Source organism: Vicugna pacos, chromosome 10, assembly GCF_048564905.1.
Source record: "Vicugna pacos chromosome 10, VicPac4, whole genome shotgun sequence".
Lineage (NCBI taxonomy): Eukaryota > Metazoa > Chordata > Mammalia > Artiodactyla > Camelidae > Vicugna > Vicugna pacos.
Genome location: NC_132996.1, coordinates 18,587,750 through 18,604,575, shown reverse-complemented (window position 1 = coordinate 18,604,575; position 16,826 = coordinate 18,587,750). Strand labels below are relative to the sequence as shown.

The 16,826-nt window shown below is 39.4% G+C and overlaps 1 protein-coding gene across 11 annotated transcripts in view; it reads right to left on the bottom strand.

Moving 5' to 3' along the window:
- DLG2 (discs large MAGUK scaffold protein 2) overlaps positions 1–16,826 on the bottom strand; it is a 1,735,130-nt gene that overhangs the window by 576,181 nt on the left and 1,142,123 nt on the right. For all 11 annotated transcript variants that reach the window (XM_072969091.1, XM_072969075.1, XM_006197467.4 and 8 more), the window contains one exon: positions 16,710–16,760. In XM_072969091.1, coding sequence (XP_072825192.1) covers positions 16,710–16,760 — 51 coding nt within the window. The remainder of the gene's footprint in view (positions 1–16,709; positions 16,761–16,826) is intronic.

Here is a 16,826-nt window from a genome sequence, read left to right as displayed (position 1 = left end):
ATGACCATTTTAAATGGCAATTCCCATTTCAGGGGAAACATTAAATAGCTTTTATCTGTTGGGGCAACTAAGGTCAATATAAATTTGCTCTATTTTTTCTGCATGGCATTTATTGCCATTTAATGTAATATTCCTTTTACTTGTTCAGTGTATTTAATATCTCCTTCACTAGAATACAACTCTCCAAGGGTTAAGAATTTTTGTTTTCTTTACTGCTATATGCCCTAAGATTTAAACAATACATAACACATGCTAGTTGATCAGTAAATATTTACTGACTGAGTGAATGAGTGAATGTTGCTAAACATTTCAGCAGAGACTCTAATATCTGATTCCACCTCTAGGTGGGTTCTGGTAGGATGGAAAATTTGTACCTATGAATGGGTGCATAATTATGACAGAGAAGCAACTAGGTCACTCTATTTTTTTCTCTTTAATTATATATATGCACTCTTTATGCAGGACAAAAAATTGGGGCTGTTAATATTATTTTGAGCAGCTACCAAGGGAGGTCAGCTCATAAGTTCTGGAAAAGGGCCCACACGTCTTCCTGACAGAGGACATTCAAACACCCAAGAGAGGAGGAAGACACTAAAGGATCAAGGGATGTGCCAGAGAAGCTTCTGGAAGGAGGTAATACCTCAGCTCACATACGAAGTTTGAGCAGGTGTTAGTGAGACATAAGGGGTGGCGCATGGAGAAGAGCATTCACAGGAAGGAGGAGGTGAGAAAAAGAATCCTCTGAGTTTGGGAAATTTCAAGTCATGCCATGTGGCTGGAGTACAGACGCAAGGAAAGAACGGTAAGGGAAGAACTGGAGCTTAGGTGAGAGGTAGAACATGTAAGGTCTTGGTGGGGCTGAGCCAAGAAGGTTGGAGATTACAACATCAGTGTAAGTAAAGTGCATCCCAGGCATGCTTCGTCTTAAGAAAGATCCCACTGGCTATGGTGTGGGTACCTCAGTGAAGGGGACCTGCAACTCAGACATGACAACTAGCTGGGAGGCTGCGATGATCCCGGTGAGAGATGACAGTGGCCCGACCGAGGTAGTGTGTCTGGGGAAAATAGGTGGATGTGAGAGAGATGAAAGAGGCGGACTTGACCCAGTGGCTGATTAGTAAGAGTTGCTTTCTGGCTAAATAAATGGTGATCCCAAGGTGAGAAGAGTGGAGGGTAATACATCTAATACGGATAGTAATACTAGGATGCTCTAGAGATACACAGTGCAAGGTTCTTCTCTGTTATTTGTTTTTTTCCAAATAAACCCCAAACCTTGAGTAAATCCCTTAACTCAATGTCCTTATCTGTATAAGGGTTTTAATAACACTTATAACATAGGTTTATTGCAAGCAAAAGCACTTGCACAGATACAATCCTGGGACTGAATTCTGGCCCCAGAATAGCAATGATTTTACATCCAAGTTACTTAACTACTGTAACCTTCAGTTTTCCTATCTTCCAGATGAGATTAGAAAAGCTAAATGGTTATTTGTTGCAGAGCTCAAATAAAGCACTGGCGGCCCCAGTAGCGTATCTCAAGCACTTAGAAGCGATTATTACTATAATCATCGCATCTGTGTTAAAAGGAAACGGCGTATTATAAATGATTCTCTTCCTTTAGTGGGCCAGTTTCTAAAGGAGTGAAGGATACGGTTTGGTAGACTTGGGAAGGACAGTGAGCAAAATTTTAACGGTGAGCTCAGGAAGCCACATAGCGAACAGGAAGCAATTGGCTGGAACTGAGATTTTCAGCCAGTGTATGGCGGGAAACACTGGGTCAGGAACTCGGCAGTTGGCTAACACTTAATTTGTGTTTATGGTCAAGGCAAGGTCTCTGGAGGGCTCTGCGTGGCAAGGGAGTGGGTAATAGCACTCGTCGTAAGAACTGAGTGCGCTTCCACTCGGGCCCAATAAAACAGGGCGTTCAGAACTTCCGGGAGCTGAAAGGTCCGCCGTACTTCCTACACGCACCCAAAGCAGAAGGTAGAAATGTTTCACTGAATTTTCCTTTTGGAATTTCTACTAAGAATTCTGCTCTGCGCAAGGGAACTTCATACCGATGGCAGAAGTGGAGGGAGGGGGCACAACAGAAATGAAAACATTGCAAAACGTTCCAAGGCCTCTTTCTAGCCAGACTGTGGTCCCAGGACGTGCAAGGGGAGCTTGTGATGAGAATCGCAGATTTTCCAGCACACAGGAGGTTTCTGGCTGCAACTGCGCAGGCTATAGCCACTTACCAGACAGCCAGGAAATTCTGTGGTGGTTTGGGGCCTGGCAATTCGCTGGTGACTTATAAATGTTCAGAAGGCTCAACTTTCTCCTGAGGTTTTGAAACTATGCAGTTTTGACATGCTTCATATGCAACTGCCTAAGTATGGTTATTTAATCTTTTGTAGACTTTTTAAGAACTCACAACCATATTTCTACCATTAAAAAAAATAGCCCCACATATTCACAGTGAAGCTGAGTTTTCTGTGAATGAGGTTTCAGCAATGCTGGTGGGCAGACTTTTCTGATGTGACACGATCAAATTGTGTGTGCGTGCGCGTGTGCGTGTGCTTCACATGCTGTCTCCACATCTTGTATTCATGATTACAGTAACATTTTATAGCTCAGGCAAGTTTGGGAAACACCAATTTGTTCTCAAGGTTATTATCAACAGATGTTTTATTATTTTGATCACACAAGACAAGTCAGTTAAAAGCCCTGCTGTATGTGGGGCTCCCAACACAAAATAACCTGAAAGGATGAAAGAGTGTTTCCACCATATGGTCGAGTCTGTATGTGGCTATAAATTGTGCATTATGGATGTGGAATGGGTTAATACTCAGTTTCCTTTCTCAGGATTCCAAGAATAATACACAGCCTTCTAAGACTAATTTATTAATTCAACAACCCTGAGCTTTAAAAGGTAACTGATTTCACAGTCAGTGCTCCCTTCACTTAACGTCATTACTCTTCCTTCCCTACTGAGCACAAATGCAGACACCACATCAAGAAACATCCCTTTGGAAACCAGAGGCAAGAATCCTCACATCCGCAGTTCAGATGGCAAGCTTTCCGAGGGGAAGAGCACCGTGCCCTGTGAAACAACACAGCCGCCTCGACAAGGGATGGAGAGACACTGAGATTATAGAGCAAGAGGTTCTTTGTGAAATTTTAGAACAGAACCAGTCTCCAGTTCAGATTTCTGCTCTACCCCTTTCAAACAGTGCAGCCTTAAAAAAGTCACTTTCTCACTCAACGCTTCAGTTTGCAAGACAGTATGATAATAATTACTTCAGAGAATTTCTGCCAGAAAGATTACATGAAGTAATACAATAAATAGATTTAATCACATATTTCAGATGTCCAGATATTTTCCCACATATTTGAAAAAGAAATCCCCTTCTTATTCAGAAGAACAACGGAATCCGAGTGATGCACAGGTTGTCCAGGCAAAGCACTGTACTGCATCTCTGTTGCATCCTCCAGTGTTGGCCCAGGATTTGGTCCGTTCACCTAAGAGCATCCTTTATAGGCACTGCCAAACATGACAGACTGTGCTGAAAAGCCTCTGTCATAATTTCTGTCAAAACAGCCCAGTCTGAAGACAGCCTGTCCCTCAAGAAACACACTTGAAGAGAAGGTGGTTAAATAACACTGACAGAAGTTTAATTTAGAAGTAGTAATAAATAGCCCTTACAAAATACTCTGCCACTTGTATATTTTATCACTGAATGTAGACAGAGAGAAACATACCACGAACTAAGAAACATTTGCTTTAATAAGTGGCCAATGTAAAGGCCTGGGTTTTCATTTTACCACGGTAAAATGAGTATGAAAGAGCATTTTTCTATTTCCTTTTTTTCCCCCAGGCTTATGTCATAGACAGTTACATAAAACAAGAAGGGACAAGACTGATCAACACTCCATGATGATACATCTCCCTGAAATCATGTCTGTCTCCCTTACCAGCTCCTAAGCTCTCAGACAGCGATGACTGTCTCATTTACTACTTAGTCACAGTTTCTAATACACCTGTTGCAGAAGAGATGCTCAATTAATGCTTGTTGAGTAAACAAAGCATGAATTCCAGACATCACAGTCAATGCATATTTGTAGAAGTAAAGAACATTTTAGGAGGGAAAGTCATAACCAAGAGCATGGCCAGAGGAAGGGGACTGTATGGGGAATCGCTAAAGAAATGGGGGTGTGGTGATGCTGCAGAAGAAAGACTCCAGGGAGGAAGTGGATGTCGAACTCTTTTTTGTTACAGTTCAAGGACTGTCACAGGATGAGAACTAGACCAGTAATAGTAACTACTAATTCTTGTAGGGCCAGGCACTGTTTCAGTACATTTTATATTTATGAACCCATTTATGGCCAGAGAATAAATCTTTTTGTCCAAAAAGACTTCCATATTTTTCATGCTTACTGATGGTACCTCATAGTAATTGAAGACAGATCAACCAGTTTGGACAGACACAAGTTTTGTGACCATGGACAAATGCCTTAGCTTCCTTGACCTACACTTTCTTCTCTGTAAAAGAGAGGCTCTCTTATGTAATGGACTAATCATTAAGATTTGAGATAACTACAATAAAGTAACATATGAAGCTAAAATTTCAATAAATGATACAGACTGATTCACTTATTGTGTCATCAGCATTCGAAAGAGCATGAGCATTGGCTCCAGCTTAAAAGGAGATCCTACCTGTCTGTCTGTCTATCTCTCCATCCATCCATCTACAAAGACACTTAAATACATGCAAATACATGAAAGAAATATATATATTATAAAATGTATTATATACAACGTATATAAAATTTATACATGTATGTGTATCTGTGTGTGTGTGTGTGTGTGTGTATACACACAATCAGGATGAAAATCTAACATCTATCTTATGTCTTGTCAAAAGACTAAATGATTCTTCTAGTGGCAATGATTCTTGCCAGTGATATACTTTGTTTTCTAGTGATTCAAAACTGCCAGATGGAAAATGCCAATTGAAAAGGATTTCAGTCTCTAAGGGCCTCAAAATTCATATATAAGGTAGACACGATATGAACACAGATGACAGTGAGAAAGCCCTGAGGTGATGAAAAGGATGGGTAAGCCAGCTCTGGCTGGGGAATCTGACAAAGCTTTTCAGAGGAGGTAACACATGAGCTGGGTTTTGAGTTAAGAACTTCTCAGGCAAACATAGTAAGGGTGGGAAGAGCAATTTTAGGATCAACAGAACCTAGCTGGTGACCCCAAATTAAACGTAAGGTGACATTCAATGATTCAATGGCTAAATGTGCTTTGTTTAATTTATGCTGAGTCTACACAGACCAAACACTTTTAAACTTTAAAACTAACACGCCTTGGAGGTTCTGGGATGTCTATGAATATTTTCATATTATGTGCATTCCTTTTCTCCAAAGGATAGATAATTTGAAAGTGCAAAAATGCATCAATCTCATCAAGCTAAGTCGATAAAACATAAGCTTTTAAACCCACTAGCTTTAATCATTTCTCAAAGACTTGAAACAACTTCTGCTTTTCCTGCTATGCATCTCTATTTTGAGATCCTAGTATTTTTTTCTTCTCCCCATGTTTTTCCTTTTCCTTTCTCCTCATTAAAACAGGTATTCATTATAGGGAGCAGTAAGGAGAGGAGGATTTGAAATCACAAGCAGCCTGCAAAGACTTCCCTGCTAATGTTTCCAAATGCCTAAGTGCTTAGGAGAAATGAAGGGTTTTTTTTGTAGGAAGTAAAAGGGAAAAGAGGAATCCTTTGCAGAAGGAATAAGTATGAAGCCTACTAAATGGGGAGGAAGGATGGGAGAGAGTCCTTGAATTGGAATTAGAAAGGAGAGAAAGAATCATTTTCAGAGATAAATCATTTTGAGGCACATCAAAGAAGACGGGGCCCTGAACAGTTTCCTGAAGATCCTCATGACCTATTATGTCACTTAGGATTTGTTGAGTTGCAATAACAAAAACCCCAATGTAAACTGGTTGACATATTAAAGGAGATGATTGTTTAGTACAAATCCAGAGGGAGTGCTTTCAGAGATGATTTGCTTCACAGTCTCAAGATGTCACCAAGACTGTTCCTTCCCCCATTTACCTACCCTGCCATCTAAAATGGTACTTCATGCTAAAGCTGGAATCCTCTTATGGTCATAAAATGGCTCCAAGCTGCTATCTGAGCTACAGGCTTCCTCACTTTATGCCTATGCAAGAGGGTGGGCTTCTGTCTCAGAATTCTAAGCAAGAGTCACAGAACTCACTCTAATTGTTCTGGATTGGGGTGCATATCCACCACTGATGGAGGCCAGGGGAGAAGAATGCGCTCATTGGCCTGAATCAATAAGGACCTCCCTCTTGAGTTCACAGTCACCTTAGCTTCCATCAAAGCACATGGGTCGTGTGGAGGGAGGCAGACATTTGAACTAAAATCCAGGCACAGTTAGCAAAGAGGAAGGAGTGAAAAGAATGAAATGGGTGGACTACTGACAAATGTTCACTACGATGGAAAGGTGCAGCAGAAACTGACAGACTGGAAGGGACAACTCAGAAAGGGACAATGGGGGCTGAGCAGTTACCTGTGAGGACAAGACAATGTGTAAGTTGTCTTGTCACTGTACAAGAACATAGAACTATGGGATGATTCCAGAAGGGGTTGAAGTGCTTGAGAAGAAAGCACAAAGAATGACAGAATGTACATTTGCTGCTAGCCTGACAGCGGAGCTACAAAAAAAAAAAAAATCAACCAGAGTTTGTTCAGTTGCAAGTAATAGAATCCCCAGCCTTTACCAGTTCTCAAGATGCAGTATTCAGTGACTCAGGTGGGATGGCTGGGCCTCTGTCCTGCACTGCTCCGTGGGTCTTTGCTTTCCAGAAGTCTCTGGATCCAGTACCTCCATCACGATCCTGAAGTCTCAGGGCACCCCAAGTTAGAGCTCTCCTTCCCACATTTCCTTAACCATCCACACCTTGTTGATACAAGTCACAAAAATAGATCTACTTAGACTGGAAAACTTCATTGGGGATGATAGAATTTTGTCATGTCTGTGCAACTCTTTCCATTGTAGGTTTTGTTTAGAGCTGCTGGTGTTAGAAGTACCATTTTGCTAGCATCAGATGTGCTTGTAATAATCAAGAGCCATGCTGAAAAAAGATACGGGTAATCGTATAACAAGTGGTTCCCAGAGAAAATATATTGGCCAGTTTAGATGATGTGAGGGCACCAAGGCTCAGACAAATGAACTGGGGGAGAGCACTAGTTAATACTCTGGTGACAGACCGGGTGTAGGGTGAAAGAAGGGGAATAACTCAGCTGGCAGCTATAAAGAAAAATGAAGAAGGCTGGAGTCAGCAGCCGAGTTTCAGCAAACTGCATTTTGTGCTGATTCATCTAAATCAGGCCTTTGAGGTATGTTTACCAGGCGCTCCTCAATCCTGAGACTTTGATGCTTACATCTAAAGAAAAGTTAGATTAATGACCCCCCCAAAGTCTGTAAACTATATTTTTAACAGTCAAGTTTTTCCTGACATCTGAGGCCAATGGTGAACACAGCAAAGCACCTTCTACACATAAAAAGCTTGCTAGTTTCCAAATCAAAGTTCCTAGACAGTAGAGACCTAAATTCATAGACCTGTCACTAGCCATTCTCTTTACCTGCTACTTTAAAATTTTTTTTTCTTTTATTTCTAGGACTTGTAACACAGTCATGGCTTACTTTAAAGTGTAAGCTTTGGGGTATTAAGGTTTACTGCAACCTGCCAATGCTATTCCCTGCTGGAGAGCTTTGCTTTATGACCTTACCTCAGTGGTGAGAGGCACAATTAGAATTTAGAGAAGGCAAATTTAAGCAAGGTGACATTTATTTTGAGAACAGGCTATGGCAGCATGAGCCTAGCGCATGACCTACCCAACAACTTTCACACCATAGTGACAGCTAACACCCAACACCAAGATACATTTGCATAAGTCCACTTGTTGTCAAGCTATGGATGCCGGATTTGAACTAGTCTGGCAAAGAAAAATCTAAGGGAAGGTTTCCTGTAGCCATTGGGAAGCGAGTGGCTGTCTGGTGGGGTTTTCAAGACAGATACAACATAGAAATCGGATGCTGCCTGTTCTTTCTCTTTCTCTCCCTGTCTGTTATCTTCCGTCTCCAGCTTTCTCTGCAGGAAGTCTCATTTTCTCAGATGGGCTTCCACCACGAGGCAGGAAATTCACATGGCAGTTGCATATCGCACAGCTATCCTACGCAGTTGGAATGTAGCACCTTGCCACCCCCAAACTCCAGGGTGACAAATCCTGAGGAGCGCTCTTATTGGCTTGGTTCGGCTCAGATGTCAGCCTGTAAACTGTACATCAAATCCCTAAGAAAAGTTTTAAAAATAAAGACTTCCTGTGTTCCACATTCCCAAGGTTCTGATTCATCTGAGTCCAGGACAGGGCTCAGGTATCTGTATTATTTTTTTACTGGCTCACCAGGTAATTCCAATGAGTAGCTCTAGACCAGTCCACTGTGTGACCACGGGTACTATGATTGGGAGCTGTCCTCAGAATGATGTGGTTGAAATGAGGAGAGGAACAGTTCCCCCCAAAAGGAGGACGTTCCTCCTGCCAGTTTTAATGTGCAGACAAAAAGAATAGCTGCTCACTATATCATATGTAGAGATTGGAAGTGGAGTACCACTAGAATAAAATAATTTAAGGAGGCATTAGAGCTTCTGAAGCAAACATCTTAGCCTGAAGCTACTGAAAACAAAGGAAAACACTGTAACTGCCTGTCCAGCCCGGAACTAAATTCTGGTGAGCTAACAAAGAAGGGAAGCTAGAGTGACAAACATTCTGGGCTAATTCTAGAGGAATCTATGGCTGCAAACTCAGGGCAGACTCCATTTATATACTCAACATGCTTAAAAATGCATCGATAATGGGGCACACGTACATTCTGGAGATAACGTAAGAAGCTTAGCATTTACTATAAATATAGTCTCTGCTTCTCTCTTTCTCTCACACACATGGGAGCATACATTTGCCACTTGACCTAGACCTAGAATCATAGCCTGAAGTTATACCAACAGTGACATTTCCCAAAAAAATCTGTCTTAGATAATGTGTGTATGTATACAATTTATAATAACTAATAATATTGAGCATCCATTCTGTTTCACAAACTATTTTAAGCATTTTACATATTTCTATTTTTTTTACAATAATGCTATAAGATAGATATTCATATCACATTTATCATGAAGAAACTCGAGGCTTAACAGTAAAAGTAACATGTTCAAGGTCACACAGGAAGTAACTCATTTTGGATTAACAATAAGGCCTGAGTTCAAAGATTGTCCTTCTTTTTATTGCTTATATGAATCTACTTTTGTTTCATATATCTTGTAATACCTTCCACAAAGCTAATAAAACTTTGATCAAAATTCACACAGACTAAGTAAATATTTTTATGTCTGAATACACTCTTATGCTTGGATGGTATCTATGTCTTTAAATACACATATGTGTGCACATATTTCAAACACACTAAAATATGCATGCCTAATTGGAAATACATAAGATTTGGAGTTCACTTAAGAAAATTACCTAGCATTAAATATTATTTAACTAAAATGAATAAGACTGTGCTAAAGATGACTATATAAAAACTGAAACCCCATCAAATATCTTGGGGACTCTGGTCTTTTGTTCCTGTTACTATTAATTTGAAATAGCTAAGGAGACCCAAGAAAAATCAGAAATTTAGAAACCCAATGCTTCTACATTATTTGAAGCAATAGGCCCTTAATTCCATTTGAATTCAGAGATTTTTATCTTCACGAAAATTCAATAATGTGAGATAAACAAATTTGGCCTAAGTGATTCAGACATCCAGTGGGTTTCTAATTAATTTAATACCTGGATGAATCTGGAGAGTCCATCAGTAGACAACTTTCATGGGTTACTTCTTACCCTGCAGTTCACAAATACTGTTTTAAGAATTCCCACGTTACCCATCTCATACCCCAGACTCAGTTCATCTACAGGAATTCGCAGGGTGCAATAAATCAGTCACTTTCCTCTGCCCTATAAATCTATTTATTTTGCCATGGGTAAAATAATAAGTAACAAAAATCAATGATTTATATTTGGGGAGATGGCTTAGCTCTTTGATTCTTTTTTTAAATGCCAAAGAATATCCCTGACTCGTCAGATAGAACATTCAAATAGTGTCACATGGCCATACATTCTGCAGCTGTCAGAAACTCACTCCAAATGTTCTGTTTCTCTGGAGGCTGGAGGTAGGGGTAGTCAGATGGTCAGATAGTCATTTCAACATCTCTGCTAAATTGTAGTCATGCATGCTGGGCAGGGTTATGAAGGCATGATGAATCTATTATCCATGCTGGGTCAACTAGCTTCTCTGGATATAAATCACATTAGGGATACATAACCTATTAACTTCATACATGGATAATGGACAAATCACTCAGAGGCATGGACTTTATACTCAGCTACCTTGATATAAGAGCTGAGGGTATCAGAAAGGCTTGAAATACCACAGATGCCCGTCGCTGAGAGGCTCAGAGTGTGTTACTGAAAGGAATTTGTTGGATTACTGTCTAGTCCTCTTGGACTTCTTTGCTCTCTCTGGCATTTTCCCATCCTACAAATCATCAGAATCTATTCTTTTTTAACATTCTTAACATATTTTGAATCATTTCCTTCTTCATCACCATTGGCAGGCTTTAGCCATTAATTATAGGTCTTAAATGGCATAACTGCTTCATCTCCTGAATCCTACGAAATATATACCCGATACTGCAGCTAAAGTGATCTTTTAAAAACGCAAATAAGATTGTCACTTTTTCTGCTGAAAATTCTTCAAAGGCATTCTATTGCCTTCGAGACAAAATTAAAATTCCTCTGTGTGTTATCTAAGGCATCTATGTTCTTGGTCCCCTCCATGTCTCCAGCCTGGTCACTCTGGGTCCTACCTCATAACTTGAGATGCAGTCACTGTGAACTGCTTGCAGTTCCTTGAGCATGTTACTTTTCCATGGACCCCTGAACATCTGCACTTGCTACTTTCTGAGTCCCCATTCTTCTGCTCCTTTCTCCATGGCTAGCTTCCTGTCACCTTTCATAAGCAAGTTCAGGTGTAATGCCTCAGGGACGTACTCCATCCTGGGCCAGGTAGTCAGTCATAGCACTCTGTTCTTTTTCATGGTTTCTGCCTACTTAATTCTCTGTGTCCTCTCCCAGGCTGTGAAGCAAGGACAGTGCCTTGGTTCAGTAAGTGTTCGACACATAAACATATGTAAGACATTTGTGGGATTCATCGTGTGTGCCAAGTAGTCAATGCCTTGACCAATGCTGCTGTAGTGGAGGAGTCACCAATTTGTCCTCAAATTGTCCAGTGGCTTTCCCTTTTCTTTTTATATCATCAGAGTAATATAAAGAACACTATAATAGACTTCCTTCCATCAAGGAACTCACAGATCAGTGGAACAGACATTTATTCATCATGTAGTGTGAGAAATTCTCCCCTTGTGTTAATTTATGAAGGGCACCTTTCCCAGGAAGGAAAGTCAAGAAAAGTTTCTTGGAGGAAAAACACTTGAGCTTAATTGAGAGCAGTTTAATTTAATGGCAATGAGCTTAGGTTTTTTGTGTTTGTTGGGTGTGGGGTTGAATCCTAGTTTCATTCTTTACTAATGTTGTGACTTCTGACAAGTGACAATTTGAGTTTAATTTAAACTCATTTAAATTATGAGCATCCTAATGTGTTAAACGAAGTTAGCAGTAACATCCCTAATAGGGATGTGATTAGTTTATTACTAAATTAATTGTTATAGAGATTAAATATAGAAAAAGAATAAGCTGTAAACACATACAGCAAAGACTTCTTCATCATAACTTCTTCATCACTGGATGTCTGACAACTAACCAAGTGACTGGGGGTGGAGGGGGTAGGGAAAGTTGATGTGAAAGGAATTCTTGTTAGATTAATATAAATTGTTCATTGAGACTGGGAAGCTAGGTTTGAAGCCTCCTCAATGATCCTGATAAATAACACTTGTAAGAATTACCATATTAACATAAAGGAAGTATTAAGAATAATAATGATGCACGCTGTTCTAAAACTTTATATTAACCCATTTAATAATCACAACAGTCCTAGTAGGTGATGATAAATACTTCAGCCACGTTTTCAAATGTGGAAACTGAGGCACAGAGAAGTTAAGTTTTCAGCTTAAAGTGACTTGACCAGCAAGTGATATAGCCAGGATTCAAATGCAGGCCGTATGTCTCTACTTCATCCTACTTACAGTGGCTGAGCACAGGCATAATCCAGTCATCCACCAACTAGTCACTGAGCGCATACTACGTTCCAGACACTGTTCTAGGCAAACTGGATACAGAGGTGACTATATATTTATACATAGGATATATTTAGGGGGAGAAAGATGTTAACAAAGGAAATAATAAGTACTATAAATTTCAGATATTAAATGCAATTAAGAAATAATAAAGCTATGAAGTGGGAAAAAGCATGATGGGGAAGTTGGTACTAATTTAAATGGGATACGAAGGAGAGATGTTTTTCTGAGGAGGAGACATTTGAGCAGATATTTAAATGATGAGATGAACAAGCCATATAAAGAGCTGAGGGGAGACTTTCCCATGCATATAGAACACCCTATATAAAGCCCTTGAGGTGGGAAAAGCTTGGCATTTGAGGAATGATAAGGAATTCAACGTGGCTGAAGTGAAATTTTCTAGCAGTTGATGGTTAAGGCATAATGTTGGAGAGGGAAGCAGAGGTCAGATTGTATAAGGCGTTGGAGTTGATGATAATGAGTGTAATTATCACCCCTTGGAGGGTTTTAGGATTAAAAGTGGTATGATCTGGCTTCTATTTTGAAAAAGATTACTCTGTCTACTTTGGGGAGAAGAATGGGCAAAAGTAGAAGCTATGACAATGGTTCAGGCATGGGATGATCTTGGTTTTGACCAGGATTCAACAGAGCAGGTGATAAGATGTGACTGATTTTGAAATATATTTTTATGGTACCAGTAGGACTTCCTTTGCTGAGGGACAAAGAGTAATTACACAAGACTCCTAGATTTTTTTTTTTGGCCTGAACTATAAGGAAAATGATAGCGCCAATTAGTTAAGATGACAAATATTAGGGTAGAAGCAGCTCTGGCCCTGAGGGTAGGGAGTGCAGGGAAATCATGCCTTCTGTTAGGAATATACTAAGTTTAGAAGACCTTCCTTATGTTCAGGAGAGATGCCAACTGGACAGCTTGCTGTACACATTTGGAATGCAAAAGAGAGGTCATGACTTCAGATTTGGGAATCATCAGTTGATAGTTGGTATTTAAAGCCGTGGGTCTGGATGAGATCACCTAGGGAATGAGGAGAAATTAAAAAGAGGTCTGTGCACTGGGTTTGAGGAAGCTTCCAACATTTAGAGGAGGAGCCAGCAAGGAGACTAAGAAAGGGCACCGATGATGACATGGTAAATAAACAGAAGAGCGTTTTATTCCGGAAGCCAAGAAATTAACATCTTTGAGGAAGGAGGCAGTGACAGCTGCATGAAATGCTGCTGAGCAGTCAGTCAGGACTGAGAACTGATGCCAGTATTTAGCAAGATGGAACCTGCTGTGACTTTGATAGGGACGGTTTTAGGACTACTGTGGGGATGAAAACATGAAATAGGTTAAAATAAGAAAATGAGGTACTAAAGCGGAGTTGATGGAAACAGACAATTTTCCTAAATTTTTGGTTAAGCACAATAATGAGGCAATAATGGGAGGAGAACACTGGGTCAGGGGACATTTTTTTCTTTAAAGATGAGAGATATTACATCATGTCTCTATTAAATTTATCCAGGAAAAAGCCGGAGAGAAACTGATACTGCACGAGATGAGAAAAGTGCAGGAGCAAAATCCTTAAATGGACAAGAGCCCAGGTCACAAGTGCCGAGCTGGCCTTAGAAAGAATCCGGGAAAATTCCTTCACTGTAACAGCGAGAGCACACTGGTGGACCTGGTGGTAGGAAAGTAAGGTGGTTTCCATTTGATTGCTTGGATTTTCCCAAGGACATATGAAGAGAGATCAACAGCTGAGAGTGAGGATGAGGGACGGGGTGCTTGAGATTTGAGAAGAGCAAATGAGATGTGAAATTGTTGCCCCAGAGAATGAGAGAACGATTTTTCTAAAGACATTTACAAGAACTGCTGGAGTCTGTTGAGGGTTCGTTTGAAATCAATAGTTATAAATTTAAAGTAAGATGACTAGCCACGTTCAGTTGCCCAGGTGCTGGCTTGGAGTAAGTAGGAAGCTGTAGGGTAGATGAATAAGGGCTAAGATTTTTCCTGGATGAACACATAAATATACACACACACCAAAAAAAAGAAAAAAAGAGAGAGAGAGAGAGAGAAGAAATCAAAATGTTGAGTATATGAGGAAGAGAATTAGAGTGATGGACCAGGGAACGTATGCTAGGGGAGGAGGCAAGGGAGGACATAAAGAAGGGTGGAAACAGGAGACAAATGGTGAAATCAATGACCCAAGGTCCCAATGGGGGGAAAGAATTTTTGGAGAGGGTACTAGAATAAATGATAAGGACAGAGAGGAGGTGGTGTTCAAAGAAGATAATGTTTGACATAGACATTTTAGAGGAGGTACAGTTAATGGCAATGACAAGGTTCAGAGTATGATCGGCAATCCTAGGGCCAGAAGTAAGGGCAGTGAGATGACATGCTAGATCATGAAGCAAGTATCAGAAGACACACTGGAGGCCACAACTGTCTGACTCCTACAGAATGTTCTACCTCACACTAATGTTAGCTTCTAACTGCTTTTGATCTATAGAACCAGGGTAACTAAAGGGTGTAACAGTCAATACATAAATGTGTGTGGGGTTCAGGGAGAGAGAGGTTGGCCTCCTAAGTGTGAGATCGTGTAATCTAACAAGGTCCTAGGTTAAGAAGGCTCCTGCTGTTGCCAAATTTAATTCTTACTAGCTTTTAAACAAGGGCCTCACATTTTCATTTTGCACCGCATCCCACAATTTATTTAGCCAATTTCAGAAGATTAGGAGTTTAGAAGGAGAAATGTCTTCTCTTTTCTCACTTGGGCTAACCTTCCATAAGCCTCACTTTTTTCCATTTAGCGTACCATTAAAATCTTTATCAAAGTTCACCCTGGAAGTTTTAGAGAACCCATCTGTCAAACACTTAACTTTTAATGTAAATTTCCTTTAAAAACCATTCACAATAAAAAATTGGGCTGAAAATGAGAAATTCCCTGACTCAGCAAAGTGGATAATCAGTAAACAGAATAGGAAAAATAAATTTAAATGTGGATCTAGAGTCTGAATCCATGCTTAAATGATAGCTTAGGAAAAATACTTACATTTTTATTTCTTATTATAGATGTATTACATGTTTATTATGGAAGGTTTAGGAAATAAATACAGCCGAAAAGAAGTAACTATAATTTACCCCAAAATCCTTAACAAGAGTTAACCACTTACCACATTTTGGTGCATATCATTCCAGGTCTTATATAAATATCCATGAATGTATACTATGTTAATAGGTATCAAGCATATATAAAGCCTTATTTGTATTTATTGGATTATATTTGAATACCATTTTAAGTGGTATTTAATTTTTAATTTTTAAATTTAATAATACAGTCTAGTTACACATTCTATCCTTGAAATTAAACACTTTTCTAAAATACTATTATAATGTAACTCAGTATAATTTGCTGGTATGTAGACATACAATAATATATTATTAAACACTTGTCTTTTCTAGTATTTACTATCATGAACAATACCAATATGAACACCTATTGTATACTTGTACGTTTCTCTAAGTATAATTTCTAAGTCAAAAATGGTGTCCATTTTAAAGCTTTTAATTCATGTTTCCAAATTGTTCTTTTATGGCTGAACTGATTTCCAGGCCCACTCAATGGCACTGACTATGAACCTTCCTCTTAAATGTTTTGCCAACTGGGTGGACAAAAGCTGTTTAGCACCATTGTTTTCCTTGTTTAATAATTAGGTAACTGCTTTTTGTTATTGGCCTTTTCTTTTTTGATGAATGTTCTGTTAATACTTTTTAGTTACTTTTTTCCCAGGTGATCTTTGGCCTTTCTTTTACTGTTTTGTAAAATATCTTTATTTTAGAATTTCCCTAATTTGTCAAAGCCTTGCCAAGACCTTAACATACTTGCAGAGCTCTGCAGGATTGGTATGTTTTTCTCTATGGGGGAAGTTTTAAAATCCATCACTTTTTTTTTTTAAACTTAAAAAATGCATGGTATGGTAGTGATGAAGATCGTATCAGTATCACATAAATGAAAATATTTTGTAACGTATCTTAAAATGTATAGCCAAACATTCATAATGAAAACAATAGGAAACAAGCATCGCACCAGCTCACTGAATATTTCTGTCTTTCCCATTCATTTCTCCAAATCCTGGCAACGCAATTTACGTACTGAACATTCTGTGATTTGGTCTGCTTGCCTCCATGCCTTCCACTGCAAACATTTCATTAATATTCTCATTGTGAATCCTGCTGGAAACGTCTAGGGTGTAATACACAATTGCGTACTTTCACAAGACAACCCATTAGGATGCAGAATGTGGAATGCAAGATTGGGGTTTTGGATTATTGGAGTTTTCTTACCCTCTCCAATGTAATTTCTTCAAACTCATATTCAATTTCTGTCCCATTGACCTATAAATAGGAAAAAAAGAGAGAGAGAGAGAAATGATTAAATACATTTTGAGTCAGAGACACCTG